This window comes from Leopardus geoffroyi, chromosome C1 (assembly GCF_018350155.1).
Source record: "Leopardus geoffroyi isolate Oge1 chromosome C1, O.geoffroyi_Oge1_pat1.0, whole genome shotgun sequence".
Lineage (NCBI taxonomy): Eukaryota > Metazoa > Chordata > Mammalia > Carnivora > Felidae > Leopardus > Leopardus geoffroyi.
The window spans coordinates 183,395,949-183,418,164 of record NC_059328.1 but is presented as its reverse complement, the minus strand read 5'-3'; the positions used below and the strand labels follow the sequence as shown (position 1 = coordinate 183,418,164).

The 22,216-nt window shown below is 35.4% G+C and overlaps 1 protein-coding gene across 3 annotated transcripts in view; it reads left to right on the top strand.

The window, feature by feature from the left end:
* The window catches only part of PGAP1 (post-GPI attachment to proteins inositol deacylase 1), a 96,952-nt gene extending 74,961 nt beyond the window's left edge, over window positions 1–21,991 (top strand). For 2 of the 3 annotated variants that reach the window (XM_045480601.1, XM_045480602.1), the window contains 2 exons: window positions 986–1,090; window positions 2,345–10,083. In XM_045480601.1, the coding sequence (XP_045336557.1) occupies window positions 986–1,090; window positions 2,345–2,483 (244 nt within the window). In that variant the 3' untranslated portion in view covers window positions 2,484–10,083. Of the gene's footprint in view, window positions 1–985; window positions 1,091–2,344; window positions 10,084–21,901 lie in introns of those variants that run through there. The other variant, XM_045480603.1, reaches the window with a different exon arrangement.
* The last annotated feature ends 225 nt before the right edge of the window (window positions 21,992–22,216 follow it).

Sequence of the window (22,216 nt, the reverse complement as noted above, 5' to 3'; positions counted from 1 at the left end):
TTCTTCCTTTGTCCCTAATTTTAGTCACGATCCAGAGTTTTTTGTTCAAAGGTTTGGGGAGAAAATTATTTGAGGAGCATAAATTTATGATTCTAAAAGGCTATAGATGTCTCACTGTCAGTAAATGCCAGAGATGAGAATTTAGATTTAAAAGAAAATAAGAGACAATTTATATAAATCTTCATTTTTTTCATCTTTTTTATAAACTAGAGCAGCCTTAATATATTTTGAATAACTTGTTTTATAAAAACATTATTTCTGTATGACCTTTCAGACATACATGTACCTATTATTAAATTTTTTTAAGTTCATTTATTTTGAGAGAGATGGAGTGAGTGAGCAGGGGAGGGGCAGAGAGAGACGGAGAGAGAGATCCCAAGCAGGCTTCACACTGTCAGTGCAGAGCCCAGAGTGGGGCTCAAACTTAGGAACTGCGAGATCATGATCTGACTGAAACCGAGTCAACGCCCAACCTACTGAATCACCCAGGTGCCCCTATACCTATTATTAAAAAAGTGCTGAGGTGCGTGGGTGGCTCAGTCGGCTGATTTCAGCTCAGGTCATGATCTCATTGCTCATGGGATCAGGCCCTGTATTGAGCTCCATGCTGCCAGTGTAGAGCCTGCTTGGGACGGACGGACTCTGTCTCTCTCTCTCTCTCTCTCTCTCTCTCTCTCTCTGCCCCTCCCCCTCACGTGTACACACTCTCAAAATAAATAAACTTTATAAAAATAAAATAAAAGAAAGTGCTCCCATATTGGATATTTTCATTTCCCTTAGTAGTTTCTGAACATAATTCTCAATATAAAGCCTTAGGTATAAAGATGATCTATAGCAAAAATTATTTATCAAAAATTTCATGAGCTGTTTAGAGCTCTCATATCAATGCAATATTCTGAAATTTAATTAATTTGTTTGATTCTGATAATTTAAAATGATTGAGTATACTTTGTTGATTTGTTTTTGTTTTTTCTCTTTGATGTAGGTATTACTTTAAACTTAGTCCTGATCCGTGTAAACCTTTGGCATTTATCCTTATTCCAACTATGGCAATTCTTGGAAATACTCACACCGTTTCAATAAAATCCAGGTATAGTAGTTCAATCTTTCTTTTTCTTACATCTCTTCCTAGTCTTTATCACTCTTTCTTTGATGCCTGAAACATGTTCTTTATTTCTAATTATTTTGACTGTTCCTAAAGTTAAAGCTATAACTGTAGAGTAATTATGGTTTGTATGCAGATGTAGTTTATATGCAAGTACTATATTTGTTTTCTTAATTATCGGGTTTACTTGTTAGGATATAATGATTTTTTTTTTAATTTAGCCCTTAAAATATATGATGTCTAATAAGATTTGTTTCCAAAAAGTACAGAAGGAGGGCCACCTGGGTGGCTCAGTCAGTTGAGTGGCTTAGTCTTGATTTTGGCACAATCATGATCTCACCGGTTCAAGCCCCACGTCAGGCTCCACACTGACAGCATGGAGACTGCTTGGGATTCTCCCTTGTTCCTTCTCTCTTTACTCTTCCTATGCTCACTCTCTCTCTTAAAATAAATAAACAAACAAACAAACAAACTTTTAAAAAGTACAGAAGGAGTGAAGTGGATAGGATTATAGGTGAAGTAAGATTGGCCATCACTTGATACTTTTTGAAGTTGGATGATGGGTACATGAGGTTCATTATACTATTAGTAGTTCACTAATACATATGTTTAAAGTTCTCCATAATAAAATTTGAGTTTTCATTGCCTGGTTGTTTGCTCTACGAGCCTGTTTTCAGTTGATTCTGGCAGATGTTTGTAGACATTGTAGAATAAGGCAGACCTGGGGTTTAAATCTTGGCCTGCCATTTAATAGCCCTATGTCCTTAGACAAATTTCTTTAACGCCTCCTATCCCAGTTTTTTGTTTTCAGAATAAAAAAGTAATAGTCTTTTCTGTATTTTTCTTTTAATAGGATTTGGTGTCATTTTAATACTGTTCCTGTTAGTAATTAAGGATCATTCCCTTTTTATTTGGTTGAGGCTTTTTGTTTTGTTTGCTATTACAAGTAGGGTTAAAATAAATATTTCTATAGGTATGTCTTAGTAAATATTATTTTTGCAAGGGTAAATTTTTAGAGGTAGAATTGGTGAATAAAAGTTCGGCTAGTATTTTTCTCTGGCTAAAATATAGCTTGTATTGATCTTTTTAAAAATTACGTATGGTTAAATTCATTATATGAAAAATTGCTCCATCTAACACCATTTAGAATACTTTCTCAGAACTGTATAAAATATCAGCATATTCTGGTTTTGCCTACAATGTTGTTTGCATAATATATATTTCTCTGTCTCTTTACAGTAAATTGTTGAAGACTACTTCACAATTTCCACTTCCTCTGGCTGTTGGTGTAATTGCTTTTGGGTCAGCACACTTATACAGGGTTCCATGCTTTGTTTTCATTCCTCTTTTACTCCATGCGTTATGTAACTTTATGTAAGACTGGATTTAAGGAATGATAAAAATAATTTATATCATTAGAGTCAGTGTTAAGAGGGAATGCACACATCCTTGAATGTGGATGACAAGATCCTTTGGAGAAGACAGGTCTATTTTTACAATATTGAAAATAGGAAATTAGTTTTATAATGCTTGAGGAAAATAGTTGAAGCATGGTTTAGTTTTGTGGTATGGCATCTAAGTACTAGTCATTTTTGAAAAATTAGTAAAAGGATATGGTGGCCACTGTTTTTGAGGACTTCTCTGCATAACAGCTATTCTGCTTGATTGGCCATACTGGGGATCTTCTAAACACTGAGTAAATGTAGCCTTGCTTGTAATCTCAACTCAAGCATTCTGCTCATTTCATCAAACTTTCTTCTGAAAAGTAGATTGCTTTGTATTTGCTACAGTATGCATATTGAGAAATCAGTCTTAAAAAGATTGATGAAATTCACAACTGGTTTCCCAAAAATGAAATAACCACAAAAAGTCTTTGTCAGTTTTTGGCAGCCACAGTGATCAAGGCATATCTTTTGTTTTCTTACATCTATGAAAATACAACTTTTAATTTTAAGGAGACATGTTTTCTTGGTAACCAATGCAAGATTAATTAACATAATTTAAACTCAAAATTCAATGAAATTTTCTTGCTGCTTTTCAAATGCAGATCTTATTTTGTACTCTTGGTAAACATCAGGAGACTATTAAAGAAACCTGTTGTTAAATTTAAAGAGAATTCTCCCAAATATTTACTTACTAGCATTGGAGCAGTACAGTTGTCCAGCATATGCCATTTTATTTAATTCATTGACCCCATGGTTGCCAAAAGTGCCTCAGATCATGGTGGATTGTTAACATAACTAAATTCCAGTGGTCAGAAAAAACTCCAGGTTTGCACAAGTTTTGTCTACTGTAGAGAAAAAGCACGATTAAGTGCTGTACCACATTTGATAAATAAAATTATACTATTAACGGAATAACCACTACTCCATTAATAGCATAATGTATAAACAATATACTTAAATAGATTGGAGGTTTTAGCCACTAGTTTTAACAATGGAATCTTAATTTGCCAAGATGATTACTGTTTCACAGAAAAGAAAGTAATATTTCTTTCATTTCAGACTTCAGCTCACTTTTAACTACAAAAGAGTAGGTAATAGAGCTAAGTATTTTGCCTTAAGATAGAATAAACTCAGGCTGAGGTGTACTTGGCTCATGGAGCCTTTCCTTTAGATGTATATGCTCTACATACCCAAAACCTTTTTAAGTAAAGCCCTTAACTCCCAGTAGTACCTGTGAACTTGTGTCTTTGTTAGTACCCAGGAATGTCCTAGAGTACCAGATTCTTTTTATCGGCTGTTGCATCTGGATTCCATTACAGTCTCTCAGCTGTTACTGCCTGTGGAGGGTTACCTCACTTCTCTTCTCAGTTATTCCTCAGGTCCTTGCTGTTTTGGCATCATTTGAGGGTTTCAGTGTCGTCTGTGAGGGTTTGTAAATTTGTTTGATTCCGTTGTTTCTCCCAGCCTCATGCCTGTTGTTCAGTATTTATATTTTCACTTACGAAGATCATTAAAGGGAAGTGATAATCTCATAGTAAGACATGGCAAATATTTCAGGTTCTTGATTTGAGAGAGGTAGCAAAGGGATAAAATGCAAAATGCTTGTTTGTTCAGTACCTGAAAGGAAAGATGTCCCATGGCATACCACATGTATATTTAAATAAGGACACATGTGCCTATGTTTATCTATTCATATACCCATAAGTTTATGTACATTGTATCTTTGTTTTTTTCACTGATGTATTTCAAGTTATAGGTTAATTGTGTCATTTAACTATTTCTGAATTTAAACATATTTATATACAGAAAGAACTTTAGAAAATTCATTAATTTGGATCTTCTATTGACAGCCATAATCATGGTGTTTATATGATATAAAGTCTTCTTGTTCAGTCAGGACCGTTCATGACTAAAATATAACAAGCTTAAATTTCTCATTTGTGAGTAGGAGATTAGCTTTTTAAAGCAGCAGACTAGGCATATTATATCTCACTAGACAATTTCCATGTAAGTGTAGTTATCAAGTCCTAAAGTCTTATTTATTCAAACAGAATATTTCATTTTAGGGCTATAAAAAGGATTCTAATTAAACATTTTATAAAAAACAGGTTGGGTCTTTAGCCATTATGGGTACATATATATACAGATACACACACACACACACACACACACACACACACACACACATTTTGACAGAGTCTTTATCAAATCCTGATGCACTTTAAACCCAAATAACTACCAGAGATGACAAGGTAGGCTCTGTCTGAAGATTAGGGAAATTGATGTTTCTGTCACTTGAGAAAATGAAGGTCCTTTTGCCTCTCAATTATACATTGCTTCTATCATGCTTGCAGCTTATTTTATTAGCTAGTAAAACAGCACAGCTTTATTAGCACTGTTACTAAAAATGAAGTTGTTTATTGGCAGTTACAGTGTGTCCAATTCGGCAAACTTCTGAGCTCTAGTACTATAACATTTGTATTTAGAATTTGAGTTTTGAGTAAGTTTTGTGCTTATAAAAATTACTCTTGGACCCTATCATTGATAACTGCATCAAACATATAGACCGAATAGTAAAAATACTGAGTAATTTCAGTGTTTCTAAAGCCTCAGTTGGAGTTACTATTATAACTTGGAACTGATAATACAATAGAAAACATTAACCTCTTTTTTCTGGATCTTTTGCCAGAAATTAAACAGGTTCTGCTAACTCTTCTTGGTTGTCACCAGAATGAAAATATTTAGAACAGTGGTCCTAAAAAACCATGTGTGCCTCGTTCACATTGATTTTGAGTCTCTTCAGTATATATAGATCATGTATTGATTAGTCGTTAATTTTTTTTTTCATATTTCAGTCAGATAAATTCACATGTATATAATGGAATACCTTTTCTTGATTGAACTACACTACAATCTATATGATTATACAGTAAAGAAAAATAAAGAGCTATATACTAGGCCTAGTAAATTTGTTTGTTGTTGATTTTCCTATCACTTGTACAGATGGTACACGTTTCCACCACACACAAACACACATACTTAATAAAGGCAGATTATCTAATTTGTTCATTCTCTAGTTTTACACTTTTCTTAATGCTTCAGACTTGTCATTCATAACACAGTATATTTATATCACCTCACTGCTCATTAGCACTTCTTACACTAGTGGCCAGGGGAAATAAAAGGAGATAAAACTGATTTTCAGTTTAGTTCTAGAAAACTGTAGGGAAAATGGGAGGAATTGATTCCTGAATCCCAGGATAATTAATTTGACCTGTATTTTCATCTTGGGCATTAGGTCTGAGTGTAACAGCTTGCTTATTAGGAGGTTTAGTGCAAAACTTTACATTGCTGCATTTGCAATTTTAGTAACCTATTATTAAAATCAGTTGGGAAAAAATTTTTTAGTGTGTTGCAACTTTTTATGATGAGGCATCTGTTGATTATTTTTCATCATTTTTTTTTCAGTGTTACTATCATAGGAAACTAGATACCTTGTGCAGTTTTTCAGGGGGAAGTCAATTCGGAGAGCATGACACACTTCCAGGAAGTAATAAAAGTATCTTTGTGTTATGCAGGGCGCCTCGCGGTCTCAAATAGTGGAGCGTGCAACTCTTGATCTCAGGGTTGTGAGTTTGAGCCCCACATTGGGTGTGGAGATTACTTAAAAATAAAATCTTTAAAAAAAAAAAAAAGGATATCTTTATATTACTAAATTAGACCCTGACAGAAAGCTTCCTTGCCTCCCAATGTAAATGTAGAAGGTACTTTTATAAAACAGATTGGGAGCTGAAATTTCATCTCACTCTTGTTGAACAGAGGGGACAACATTACCAAGTCTGTAATGGACTTCTTTTTTTACATATTACTCATTCATTTTTTCACAGTAAGTTTCAACAGCCTGAGGAAATAGGAAGTCTGGGAGGCTATTTGTGTCCTTTACGTTTAATAATGATGATAGGAAAGAAAAGTCAGGCCAGTAATCCAAATCTGAATATGTGTACTGTAAATGCTCAAGAATTCACAATTTTGTGATAAGTTATATTATGAATATAGAAGACTGGATTTTGTATATTAATAACAGTTTTAGAACAGAATGAAGTTTGGAAATAGTGAGAATAGACTAACTTGTTATATTAATAGTATAAACGTAACAGTACACCTGAATCAATAATGTCTTTCAAAAGTTAGATGATATTCTAACGTACATCTTGATTACATTGTCTGTAGTTGAAGATTCTGAGTCAAGTACAGGACTTTCTAAAAGTGTTTGTTTTGGCATGTTATGCTGTCAAAAATGACTATGGTTTGAATTGCCAAGTAACCAATTTCTGACGATTTTGTATAGAACTTGATATGTATGAGTCAGAATTATTCTCTAATGATTCTGTACCTTGTAACTTTGAACACTCGTAAAAAACAGTTAGTGTAAATTTGTTTGCATATTTGAATTTAATCTTAATTTAGGAAGTCTAAAAATTAGCCATTTTTGTAAAGTTCGTGTGCTATTTTTTAATGTTATTTTTGCTTTTAGTATTTGTATAGTGGTAATATTACTAGCACTAGTAAAAGATTTATAGACAAAGCATAGAACTATTAACTATTCAAAAGCCTAAATTATAGGCATATTTTGTATTTCATGTTGTACTTGTTTCATATTGGACTTTTTGCATCCCTTTTACAGGAAAAAAACACGTCTGAATTTTTTTGAGCGTAAAACACTACATTGAAAAATATAACTATATTCGTATGGTTAGCAAAACATGCTTTGCCACCAAAGGCTAAATGAAACTGTAAAATACCTCCAGATATTTGTGCCAATGAATTTTTCTTAACATATTGGGATTAAGGCAGAAATATTATTTTCAGTATTTTACATCTAGGACTTATATTAAATATGTAACTTCAAAACTTATATTCCATACTCTAATGTTTCTTTGAAAACATGTAATGTACCATAGTATATTCTATTTTGTCTGATTTCTGGGATAATGTTCTCTGGTTTTAGTGGGTTTAAAAGTTAGTTTACCCAATAATGATCTTTTATTAATTAATTGAAGTAAGTATTTGAAGTAATCTTGCTTTATTTATCACAGATTCATTCTGTGTTGTAAAACTTCAAGTTTAGTTGTACAGATCATTTTTTGGTACAGGTGTCTCTTATTTATGTAACAGTGCTTACTGTGAAATTTGTTTTGTCTTCTGTGTATTTCCATTCCCTTTTTAAATCACATGTTTCAAAGGGGAAAATTATCTACTAGATCCTAACTTAGTCCAATGAGATAAACATTTCAAAACACATATTTTAACAGAAAATATAAACAATCAATGGTGTTAATGCTGAAGTGTTAACATTGATGGGTGTTATATGCATGAGAGAAAAGTAGAAAAATGATAGACTCAAAAACATTTTTATCTGATTCGAATTCTTTAATTTCTTCCCTCTGGAAATTCTCAAAAGGAATTTCATTCCTTCATATTATAGTTTTTCCCATTGAATCATGTAATTGATTTAATCATTTATTGTTTCTCTGCCCAGTAATGCTGATGCAGTTTGCAAAAGTAGCCTTGGAAGTAAAGAGGCAAGAGAAAACCAAATATTAAAATGTTTGACTGTGGTGACGGTTTATCCAATTATCTGGTAGTGACTGGATATTAGTAAAAAGATGATGTACAAGACCTAAAATTTCAGTTAACATTGTTTTTTGGAATGAATTTTTTCTCTGTGTTAAATAATTTTATCCTAAGTAGAAAATACCTGTATTTTAATATAACTATGCTGTCTACAGAATTAAATATGTGTTTGTTGGAATATTGGTAGAAATAAACTCTTCCTCCACTATAGAGGGGGAAACAAAACTTTCAATTTTTAGTGTATATAATTTATGAAATTGTATTGTGTATTTATATTTTTAAAAATATATAAATGACTTTAAATGTATTATTTTGAAGTAGTTGTATTACAGTTTCTTAAACTTACGTGACTAACTTGCTTACATAAATGCTTACATAAATGTAGCAACGTACCCACGAGAAAATAGACCAAAACTGGATGCGTATTATCACTGTGACCTTGAACTTTTAGTTGTTTGGGATAAAACAGACTGTGCCTTAAAATGATGAAAGAATGCCCTGCAGTTTTATAACTATATTTTATTATGGGTCATCTTCTCAACCTGGCACCAAATTTTTTTCTTTGAAGTTGGTTAAGTAAAATTGTTAAAGTTGACTAGCATTTCCTGTTTTGCTCTAGAAACCTTTAATTTCCAGAGTTCTCATTTTGAATTAAAATTGACTTACATTTCATAGGTGTAGCAAGTAAGTTTGGCTAAAGTTTCTGAAAATAAATTTATTTTAGGAAAATGTGGTGGCACTTCTGTTTTGTATTTATTTACACATGGAAAATTAATCTTCAAGTATATTTCTTTGTCTTTTTAATGAATAATCTATCAAAGACATGAAGTAAGACCTGTACTTATTTTTCCTCAGATTATTGAGGCTCATACTTGAATATTAGAGTTAGTTTACCCAATAACAATTTTTTAGTACTTAAACTCAGATTCATGCAGTATATTTTTAAATGTTATTTTCCCCCTTTTCTCTTTTTCTTTTTCCTTCCTAATACTTATTTTTAAGATCTCAAGAAAGAACTGGCTCTAGTTGTTTTTGTTTTTATTTTTTAATGTAAAAACTTGGATTTTTACTGTGCTTATTTAAAATAATTTCTATTAAGACAAATTATTCCATTCAGAGGATATCATGGTCTCTGCTAAAAGATACCCCCATCTCTGTGTACTCAGAATTTGTTGTGTATTTTTCAGTTTCAATTTTGAATGTAAACTCAACACATTTCTTCTTCCCATTTCGCCTTCACTACCTGCACCCAGAGACAAAAATCTAGGATTCTCTAAAAATAGGTAGAAAGAAAACATGTCTTTCCTTAGAACGTGGTAAAATTGAGGTGAAAGTAGTTTGCCAAGGAAATGTAATAAAATACATGGCTGTCAACCTGCATCTGTGTTTATAGTATAGTTAAAAATTTATAAAGGACAAACTATGTATTATACTGAGATAGACTCAGTAATATTTTATTTGCAAATTGATACTTTTGTCCAGAAAATGCAGTGTATAGTAACAATACTTAGTGCAAAGGAATTTGTCCTATGGCATATACTGGAAAATGATTGTCACCTTGCAGATTTTTCCTTTTAAGCATGCCTGATCTTCTCCAGTGCTTTGTATAATATATGGTGTATGAAATACACAAATGTGATTTTGTGTGTATTTTTTAAATGATATAAGTAACATTATTACATTTAACTGGTTGTAATTCACAAAAAATCCTATTTATTGTACTCTGTAGAGTGTTGTGTATGTTTCCATGTGTGTTTCGGCATTATGGTGTGGAGTTTAATGAATATTTGCCTTCAGTCTTTCCTCAGGTATTAATGTGTAGCAATTTTTGGTGCTTTCTTTTTAAATCTGTCATAATCTGGTGTTCTGAATGTTCAACAATAAATTTGGTGAACAAGGGCATGTGGTGCAGAGATTGTTTGCCAGTTCACATACTCCACAATGCCATCTCAGGAGAAAATCCTTCAAGATTACTTCTTTACAGCACATCTGGATTTCAGAAATTTGAAGGCCTATGCATGGCACATAATGACACATTACAGGTAAATATTGGAAGCCAGATAAATTCTAAGATTTCCCAAGTTGGTATTTTGTAGCATTTGTATGGACATCTCATGGTTCATGTTCCATTTTTAAGGAATTGAACAGTTACAATCTCTCCCAAATACAGGTTTCTCCCAAAGATCATGCTTTCAACTTTTCTTATGCTAACTTGATATATGTTCTTAAGTGACCATTTTCTCAAATTACATGAAAATGAGAATGATCTAAACAGTTTGTAAACAGATTCCCAGGTCACCCTAACACTACTAAATTTGATCTGTAGGGAAGAAACCTGGGATTCTGTTTTGTGTCCCAAATAGTAATTCTTAAACTTTGCTCTAGTCAATAAAATTAACTTGCTAGGGCTCCTAGAAGCATCTAGAAAGACTTAGGATTATAAGATGCCAAAAGAGACACTACATAATTTGAGAGTTTAGTATAGATTTAAACTTCACTAAGAATGGATGAGAGGAGTTAAAAATGAGGCAGGACATCTTTTGAGGGACAAGTGGTACACTCTCCCTCTGATGAGAAGAGTGTTTTCTAAACTCTTATAATCAGCATCTCTGCATATATCAACATTTATAAATCATCTGCATGTATTAATGTTGTATATGTTATTACTAAATAAACCCTGAAAAGTAAATTTTTAAAAATGAGAAATATACAGCTAGAAGTTTTAATAGTTTCCCTTGGGCCTTTAAAGGATTATCTTTAAACCACCAAATGTAGAGGCCATTGGAGTATACAAAATGAAAACTTCATAAATCATTCCCACTAGTTTTTCTCCCTTTTTTGAATAACCACTTCATCTTCACTCCCTTTCACTGCTGCATAGCACTGAAAAATTTAATGGCTTTCAACAACACCTGTTTGCACACAATTATCTAGGTCAGAAGTCTGAGTACAGACTACCTGGGTTTTCTGCTCAGAATCAAACTTCTGAAACCATGGTATCAGCTGGGACTATCCAAGTTATCCTATCTGGTATATTCAGGTTGTTAGGGCTAAGGTTCCTCTTTTTTTGCTGGCTGTTGACAGAGTGCTGTTTCCTGAGCTCCCCAGTCTGCCTGCTATGTGGCCCTCCACAAAATGGCAATTTGCGCCTTCAAGATGAGTAGAATTACTTTAACATTTTGAGTGTCTTCAACTTTCTCTCTGACCTTTAGACCCAGATGGAGAGGGCTCATGTGAGTAGCTCAGATCCATTGCGGTAATTTCCCTTTTGATTCACTAGAGGCCAACCTTACATCTGCAGAATCCCATTTTCCACATAAGATAACATACTCCTATTCCCATCATACTCCACAAGTTCCGTCCACACTCAAGGGGCATGGATGATAGAAGACGGGTGCACTAATAGATGAGAATCTTGGGGCCATTTTAGAAGTCTGCCTAGCATGCATATCCAGGAACAAAAGTCTTTTTCATAATTGCTATACTTAAGTAATATTTGATTCCATAGTTCTTTTTTTTATTTAAAAAGAAAAGTTCAGGGGCACCTGGGTGGCTCAGTCGGTTAAGTGTCTGAGTTTGGCTCAGGTCATGATCTCGTGATTCATGGATTCGAGCCCTGCATCTGGCTCTGCTGACAGCTCAGAGCCTGAAGCCTGCTTCAGATTCTGTCTCCTTCTCTCTCTGCTCCTCTCCTGCTCATGCTCTGTCTCTCAACAATAAATAAATGTAAATAAATAAGTTCAATGTTCATTTTTGAGAGAGAGACAGTGTATGAGCAGGGGAGGGGCAGAGAAGAGGGAGACACGGAATCCAAAAAATGCTCCAGGCTCCAAGCTGTCTGCACAGAGCCTGAGGCAGGGCTCGAACTCATGAGCCAGGAGACCATGACCTGAGCCGAAGTCAGACATTCAACAGACTGAGCCACCCAGGTGCCCCATAGTTCTTTTTGTTTGTTTATTCATTCATGAGAGAGCGAGTGGGGGAGGGGCAGAGAGAGGGAGACAGAATCCAAAGCAGGCTCCAGTCTCTCTCTCCTCTTTCTGCCCCTCCTGTGCTCACATGCTCACTCTTTCTCTCTCTCTTTCAAAATAAATAAACATACGTTTGAAAAGAAAGAAACTTGGTTTACGCCTTTTAGGAAAAAAACTATACTATCTAATTGAATTTTAAAATAGGAATGTGTAGCATTCACTGCATTTAAAAATCTTTGTTGTAACTGGGGCACCTGAGTGGCTCAGCTGGTTGGGCATTGGACTCTTGATTTTGGCTCGGGTTGTGATCTCACAGTTGGTGAGATTGAGACCCACATTGGGCTGTGCAGAGCCTGCTCAGAATTCTCTCTCCCCCTCTCTTTGCCCCTCCCTCCTGCACACATGCTCGCTCTCAAAATAAACAAACACTTAAAAACTTTGTCCTAACAAATATTTAAGTGGAATTAATAAAAAAATTAGTCATAAATTACAGATCCACAGAGTACTGTAAAAGGAAATGTGGTTGTTTTAGACAATGATCTCCAAACTTTGATTAAACACTGATATTGTTAAAAGTTTTTGAACTTCCCCCGCCAAAATACTACTATACTAATATGTAAATAGAAAATTTAGAATGACATTTTCTAATGTATTGCTACTTAAACCTTTATAATATCAATAGCTAATATCTCAAGGCAGAAAATACATTCATGGCAACAGTCAATATAAGTTGATTTTTTCAAACCTTGATTATTTTAAAGTAATTTTTAAATTTTTTTTAATTTATTTTTGAGAGAGAGACAGAGGGCGAGCAGGAGGAGGGGCAGAGAGAGAAGGAGACAGAATCCGAAGCAGGCTGTAAGCCCCACACTTCAACAAAGAGCCCGATGCAGGGCTCGAACCCATGAACTACAAGACCATGACCTGAGTCTAAGCTGGACGTTTAACCAGCTGAGCCACCCAAATGCTCCTAAACCTTGATAATTTTAAATGAAAGGAGTAATTTTTTGTTGTACATGATATTAGTATCAGGTGTACAAGGTCATGATTTAATACTTCTATGCATTATGAAATGGTCACCACAGTAAGTCTAATTACCATCTGTTACCATACAAATTTTTTACAATATTATTGACTATATCCACTGTGTTGTATATTACATCCTTATGTCTTATTTTATAACAGAAAGGTTATATCTCTTAATCTTCACCTATTTCGGCCATCCTCCCACCCCTCTCCCCACTGACAACCATCAGTTTGTTCTCTGTATATGAATCTCTTTCTGTTTTGTTCATTTGGGTTTTGGGGGTTTTTGTGTGTGTGTTTGTTTGTTTGTTTGTTTTTGGATTCCATATATAAATGAAATCATAGGGTATTTGGCTTTCTCTGACTTACTTTATTCAACATAATGCCCTTTAGGTCCTTCCATGTTGTCACAAATGGCAAGATTTCATTCTTTTTATGGCTGAGTAATATTCCCTTGTGTGTATGTGCGTTTGTCTTTTTCTGACTTATTTAACATGATATCCTTCAGTTCCATCCATATTGTCACAAATAGCAAGATACCATTCTTTTTTATGGCTAAGCAATATTCTCATATATGCATATGTGTATATATCACATCTCCTTTATGCATTCATCTATCAGTGTACATTTAGGCTGCTTCCATATCCTGGCTATTGTAAGTAATGAACATAGGGGTGCGTACTTTTTTTCAAATTAGTGGGTTTTTTTTAATATCTAGAAGTGGAATTGCTGGATCATATGGCAGTTCTATTTTTATTTTTTTTTTTAGGAACCTCCATACTATCTTATATAATGAACCAATTTGCATTCCCACCAAAAATGCAGAAAAGTTCCATTTACTCCATATCCTTACCAATACTTACTTCTTGTCTTTTGATAATAACCAGTCTGACAGGTATGAGGTGGTATCTCATTGTGGTTTTAATTTACATTTTCCTGATGGTTAGTGGTATTGACCATCTTTATGTACCTGTTGGCAATCTGTATGTCTTCTTTGGAAAAAATGTCTATTCAGGTCCACTTCCCACTTTTTTAGTTGGATTGTTTTTTGATACTGAGTTGTATGAGGTCTTTAAATATTTTGGATGTTAACTCCTTATTGAATATGTCATTTGCAAGCATCTCCTCCCATTCAGTAGGTTGCCTTTTCATTTTGTTGATAGTTTACTTCACTGTGCAAAAGGTAGTTCCATTTGTTTATTTTTGTCTTTGTGGTCCTTGCCTGAGGAGACAAATCTAAGCAAATGTTTTTAAGACTGATGTCAGAGAGTTTACTACTCTATTTTCTTCAAGGAATTTTATGGTTTCAGATCTCACATTTAAGTCTTCAATTCATTCGAGCTTATTATTGTATGTGGTATAAGAAAGTGGTCAGATTTCATTCTTTTGCGTGGAGCTGTCTGGTTTTCCCCATCGTATGTTCTTGCCCTCTTTGTCATAGATGAACCATATAAGCATGGGTTTATTTTGGGGCTTTGTATTCTGTTCATTAATCTATCATGTCTGTTTTTGTGCCAGTACCATACTGTTTTGATTACTATAGTTTTATAGTATAGTTTGAAATCCAGGCATGTGATAACTCCAGCTTTGTTCTTTCTCAAGATTGTCTTGACTGTATGGTGTCTTTTGTAGAAAGGAGTAACTTTTTGTCAAATCTTATTATTTTTAATTCCTAATAAGCCTGATAAGAGGGTAGAAATGTTAGCACTGATATTTTCTTTTGTTGGTTTGTGTTCACATTCTAGTATCATCTTCAACTTTTTGTTGTAAGTAGTAATCTCTTATAAGGAGTGTTTTTAAGCTCCTTATTTGTGATAGTTAAAAGCAGATACCATGATAAGTATTTAATAACATAATCCATGAATCCTTTAACTGGCTCACATATACTGCAATGTTATAAAATGTTTGAAGTGAATGAAGAAATGAAACAACTAGTAATGTCCCCTGTCACCTTCATCCGTGCTGTAGAATTCCTCGTCTTCTCCCAGCACATATCCCACACACTTTCTATAATTTGCTCTGATAAAGTTTGTGAAGCCATTGTTAGCAATCCTTGTATAAAATGTCCCTATATTAATCAGTTAGATTAAAAACCTGAAAATGAATTTGGTTTTCCTCTCACATTCCACTGGGTTGTCTTGCACACCACTTAATGCGCACAACCCCCTTTGGAGAAACTTAGTTTAGAATGTATTTCGTAACCCTTTGAGGTTGTCTTTGGTAAGTTTTAATATCTATATTTATGTTCTCATGAAAGCAAAAATGAGATTTCTGGATCAGGAACAGACTATTCTTACTTAAAGCAGTATACACATTGGTTCCCCTTGCCCCATTCTTTCTCCTTCAGGGCAATGTGAGGAGAGCCAGGTTAACGCTGTACGTGCAAAAGGGTTTTTTTGTTTTGTTTTGTTTTGTTTTGTTTTGAACCAGGGAGATGAACCCTGAAATTAGGAATCTGGAAGTTTATATAAGCTACACACTGCCTCCTTTCCCCTCCTGAGAGAAGAAAAGTCTTTGCTTCCAAATGTTTTACAATTCTGGAATGTAAACAAATGGCTTCAGGTTTTATCTCCCCATAAAATGTAAACGTGGCTATACCAAACAGGAGCAAAGGAGAAATGGAGCACTGAAGAGTAGATATTTCTGGGGAAAGGAGACATTATCTTTTTTTTTTTTTTTTTAATTTTTTTTTTCAACGTTTATTTATTTTTGGGACAGAGAGAGACAGAGCATGAACGGGGGAGGGGCAGAGAGAGAAGGAGACACAGAATCGGAAACAGGCTCCAGGCTCTGAGCCATCAGCCCAGAGCCCGATGCGGGGCTCGAACTCCCGGACCGCGAGATCGTGACCTGGCTGAAGTCGGACGCTTAACCAACTGCGCCACCCAGGCGCCCCAGGAGACATTATCTTTATAGCGTGTCTGTTTCTTTTGCTCAGGAAGCCAAATTATGTTGAAACATGGAAATATTCATGAAGCATTGTTGCCTTAATAGTCTTAGCAGAGTATGGAAATAATGCCTCACTCACTCCTGGCATTACTTTTAGGCACACTTAATGTCCAGATGAATTGAGTAGGACAACTTAAGTGTTATGACATATAATCCTCCAATGGTGCTCTGTTGGGTACAGTAGGCAGGAAGGAAACTGGTGGAGCCAGCATTGAGGAGGTCTTCTAATACTGAAGCTTATAAGAATCTTTATTTAAAAAAAAAGATTCATGGTAATATAGTATGCAGGATAGAAGGGAAATGGATGAGGCAAGGAGAGGGAGATCGTTTATGAGGCCACTATAAAATTTGGAATACTAGTGGGGCACCTGGCTGGCTCAGTGGGTAGAGCATTCGTCTCTTGATATTGGGGTCGTGAGCTGAAGCCCCACGTTGGACGTAGAAATTACATAATAAAAAATATTAAAGTTAAATACTTTTGGAATGCTACTAATAGTGGTCTAAACTGGGGTAGTAGCCAGAAAGGAGAGTGCACCAGTGTAGGATGATCATAAAGTGGTGGACTTTTTAGGGCTTAGCAACGAATTAGATGTGGTAGGCAAGCTTCTCTTTGTGTTACGTTTAACCTGGGACCTTGCCAGACTCACATGATGTGAAGAACCACTAACAATTAAAATGTAAGATGCTGCCAGCCAGTGGCCTATCTTAATTTTCATTATCTACAAGATCTTAGGTACCATAACTACAAGGGAGGGAGTGAAGAGTGGATTTTTTGAATTGCCATTTTGTTCTTTCTTCATCTTATTCCAGTACCATACAGTTTTAAATTAACTTTTTAAAGAAAGAAGCCCATTGTCCCAGTGAGACTATAAGGCAGTAGTTCTTCAGGTGCCAGAATACAACTAACTGGAATACTTAATCAGAAATATATGATGTAATTGAACTTTAAAAGAGAAGAAATTATAGGAAAATTAAAGGAAATAAGTGATTTTTTTTTACTAAAAACATTCCACACTGTATTGTGGGGTTTGTTACAGACTGCTTTGTCACCTATAATTTATCGTTTTAGCAGATACTCATTGAGTACCTGTTGTACCAGAATCCATGCCAGACACATTCACATTTAGCTTCTCATTTCATTCCCTTAGAGGGAAGATGATTATCCCCACATTACAGGAAAGGATCTAGTATCAGAGGAAACCATTTACCCATCATAGAATTCAAAGCAGATTGTCTATCTAAGAAATAGAGTTCTTTCCACTGAAGATGTGCAATGCGTATTAATCCTCACTTCCTACTTTCAGAATCTTTCCTGACCTTACTAGTGATTCCTCTTGCCTTGGAGACAAAAGTTTCCAATGATCTTACCCCAGCCTTTTTTTTCTTTTTTTAAGGTTACTGTTTTATTTTGAGAGAAAGAGAGCACAAGTGAAGGGGAGGAGTCAGAGAGAGAGGGAGAGAGAGAATCCCAAGCAGGCTTCGTGCCCACTGTGGAACCTGATTCTGGGCTCAATCTCACACCTGTTAAGATCATGACCTAAGCCAAAACCAAGAATCCGACACTGAACTGTTTGAGCCACCCAAGTGCCTTCCCCAGCCTTCTTTGTTACTCTTATACTTTTCCTTAGAGATTTCCTCTAACTCTGTGAGTCTGACATTATTTTTTTGATGGATGATTCACCAAGTCAGACACTTTCCCCTCAACTCCATACCTAAGTAACTCTGAGTCAATGGCAGTATATTTAGCCTCCCTGAGACTAAATATTCATCCCTAAATTATGGCTAGTAATATTTTACAAACCTGGCATGAGGACTAAGTGAGATAATAGGCAAATGTACCTGACATCTAGTGGGTGCTAGAGAAATGATCAGTGATTTCTTCCTAGTTCTCCAATCTCTAGCTTCTCTAAGCTAAACAAATCCGTTTCAACTCACTGTTGAAATTTAACCTTACAACTTCTTTCCCTCCCTAATTAGCAACTCTTTAGTTTCCAAATTTCTGTTAAATCTTCCCAATTTACACAAATTGAAAACCCACTTATTTTGATTTCTTGTTTACTATGTGCAATAATTTCTCCGTTGCTTACCACGTGCAATCAGTTACTAAGCCCTAATCAATCCACCACTTTAGGGTCACCCTTATATTGGTACACTCCTTTGTGGCTCCCACTGTCGTTCCTACTGTCATTACCAGCATTCCACATTCTACAGCAGGTTCATACTCTCTCCTTGTCTCACACACTTTACTTCTAACCTGCATGTTATTTTACCATTCATCTTTTATTAAACAGCAAATTAGTATTATCACTCTTGTGTAAAACCTTTTATTCTTCCCGCTATGTTCTTTAAGATACCGTACAAACTCCTTCTTTTGACTGCTTGACCAATCTACATTTCCAGTCCTTCTACCATTTTCCAGACACCCATCTCCTCCCCACACAAACTGAGTTAGGATTAGTTTGCAAGAAACAGAAAATCTGACAAACAGTTGCTTCAAGTAGAAAGTTGAGGATAAGTCTCCCTGAAGTCATCAAGAGCTAAAGCTCCTTGTAGCCCATTAGTTCTCCATCCTTAATATGTGGCTTTCTTGACAAAATGGTGGCTACATGATATTTCCATTTGAAGAGGAAGGAGGGGAAAAGAACAAAAGGAGCTCTGCTTTTATTTATAAAAGATTCTCTCTCTCTCATCCCTTTTCCACCTCAGAGACTTCTGTCTACAGCTCACTGGCCAGAATGATATCACATGGCCACTAAGGAATACAAGGGAGACTGGAAACAAGTTTTAAGTTGGCTATGTTGCCTCCCCAAACAAATACGTCTAAGAAGAAAGATGTGTTAGTCTGTTTGGCTACGATGACTGAATACCACAGACTGGGTGCCTAAAACAACAGTTATGGAGGCTGGAAAGTCCAAAATCAATGTGCTGGCATATTGGAGATTAGGGATTCAACATATGAATTTCAGGGGAACACAATTCAGTCGGTAGCAAAAGGGATAAAAGGAAGCAACAAGTAGGATCTGTCACACAAGCAAAGTGGGCTACGGTATCTTCTTTAAGTATCTGCTGCCTTTTGCTACTTTTCTGCCTTTGCTTAAGAACTTCCTTCCCACGGGGCCCCTGGGTGGCTTAGTCAGTTAAGTGCCAGACTTTGGCTCAGGTCACGATTTTGCAATTCATGAGTTCAAGCCCCATGTCAGGCTCTGTGCTACAGAGCCTGGAGCCTGCTTCGGATTCTGTGTCTCCCTCTCTCTCTGCCCCTCCCCTGCTCGTGCTCTCTCTCTCTCTCTCAAAAATAAACACTAAAAAAATTTTATACCTTCCCACAACTCTGTTGTCAAATTTTTCTTCACAAAAATCATCAACTGCTACAGTCAGAACTAATCTACTTGTCCCTACTTCCAGCTCTTACTGTCATAGTTCCATACCCTGTGAGAGTCATCACATTAGGTGTTGTGTGCTTTTTCTGTGCAGCTCTTGATAGTGACATTTATTTGACATGTCTACATGTCAGGTGCTGTGCTCCCAACTTTATATGTGTCATTTCTAATTTTTACGACAGCTGCAAAGTAAGATTACTAAACGAATGAGGAAATTGAGGTGCAGAGTGATGAGATAATTTGCCAGGAAATGGCAGAGCTCAGTTTTGAGCATGTTAAATTTGGTTCTGAAACCCTTTCTACCACACCATAGTATTTCTCCAAGTAGATTGTCTGATCCTAGAAGGCAGGAATTTTATCTCGTTCCATATGCCACCTCTTTGTATTCCCACACTTAGCAATGCGTATTTCACATCGTGGAAATTTGCTCAATATTTTTTTTGTTTTTTTTTAATGTTTATTTCTGAGACAGAGAGAGACAGAGCGTGAGTGGGGGAGGGGCAGAGAGAGAGGGAGACACAGAATCTGAAACAGGCTCCAGGCTCTGCGCTGTCAGCACAGAGCCTGATGTGGGGCTCGAATTTACGGACTGTGAGATCATGACCTGAGCCGAAGTCGGTTGCTTAACCGGCTGAGCCACCCAGGCACCCCTGCTCAATGTTTTTTAATAAACAATAGTAACAATGACCCAAGATACCTCAAAAACCTAATTTAATAAAAAACGATTATGTTCATAACAAATTGCCTATGTGCTGATAAGTGTTGAAGCTGAGTGATAAGTAACATGGGTTTGCATTATTCTATTCTCTTTACCTTTGTATATGTTGGCGTTTAATATAATAAAAAGTAATTATGGTCTAAATATTATATTCACTAGTAGATTAATATATTTAGAAAAACTCAAGTTATTTTTTAAATTTATTTCTGAGTAATTTATTTAGGTATATATATACAATGGAATATTACTCAGCCATGAAAAAATGAAATCTTGCCATTTGCAACATGTTTGGAGCTAGAGTGCATTATGCTATGTGAAGTAAGTCAGCCAGAGAAAGGCAAATACTGTCTTTTTGCTCATGTGGAATTTAAGAAACAAAACAAACGAGCAAAAGGGAAAAAGAGCGTGAGAGGCAAACCACAAAACAGACTCTTAACTGGAAAAAAACTGACAGTTACCAGAGGAGAATTGGGTGGGGAGATGGGTGAAATAGGTGATGGGGATTAAGGAGTGGCCTTGTGATGATCACTGAGTGTTGTATGGAAGTGATGAATCACTATATTGTACACCTGAAACATACAACACTGTTTATTAAGTGGGATTGAAATAAAAACTTAAAAAAATAAATTTAGTTTTAAAAAAATAGAAATAATTGAAAACAGTTTTTCTTTTATCAATTACCCTAGCTAATTCTAATGGATTATTATGTGTGGCTATCCATATGTGTAAGATTATACATTATAATCCCAAAAGCAACCACTAAAATAATAATCCAAATAGGTACAGCTAAGATGCTAGTGGAAAAGTTAAAATAGAAATTTAAAAATATTTTAAAAGCCCAAAGCATAAAGAAAAACTTGATAAATTGGACTTCACCAAAAATAACAACTTCTGTTCTTCAAAATATCATGTTAAGAAAATGAGAAGATAATTCACAAGTGCGAAGAAAACAAACACATACCTGATAAACAACTCGCATCCAAAATATATAAGGAACTCTCGAAGTATAGCAATAAGAAAATAAACCAATTTATAATTAACAAAATACAAGACTGCATCGCTCAGGGGTCAGAGCATTGGTCTTGTAAAATTAGCAAAATACGTAAGTAGACCTCACAGAGAAGATATATGGATCGCAAAGTAAGCACATGAAAAGATGGGGCACCTGGGTGGCTCATTCGGTTAATTGTCCAACTCTTGATTTTGGCTCAGGTCATAATCTCAAGATTTGTGGGATCTAGCTCCATGTCAGGCTTTGCACTGGGTGTGGAGCTTGCCTAAGAGTCTCTCTCTCTCCCTCTGCCTGTCCCCCCTCTCTAAAAAAAATACATAAAATAAAAAATAAAAATTAAAGAAAGAAAAGATGCTCAACATAGTCATGGAGTAAATGCAAATGATAACTACAATACCTAAAATAGAAAGTTTCAAAAACTGGCAATACCAAGTGCTAGTGAGGATTTGAAATAGCTAGAATTCTTACGCACTGCTGGTGGGAATGCAAAATGTTATGTCATTTTGTACAAAGTTTGGCAATTTCTTATAAAGTTAAACATGCATTTACCATATGAACCAGAAATACCATTCCTATATTTGCTCAAAAGAAATGAAAACCTATGTCCATATGAAGACCTGTATGTAGATATTTATACCAGCTTTGTTAATAATTTCCCCAGACGGGAAGCAAGCAAGGTTATCTGTCACCTGGGACATGGGTAGAAAAATTGTGGCACACCCATTAAAATGGACCATTACTTCACCCCCCCAAAAAACGGGAAAGTGAACAGCTGATACATGAAATAATATTGACGAATGTCAAACACATTATGGTAAGTGAAAGATCCCATACTGGATGATTCTACTTTTATGACAGTCAGTAAAAAGGAAAACTACAAACAAAGCAGATGAGTGGTTACAGGGACTCCAAAAGGGCTTGAGGGAATTTGAGGAAGTGAGGGAGATGTTCTAAATCTTGATTGTGATGATGGTTA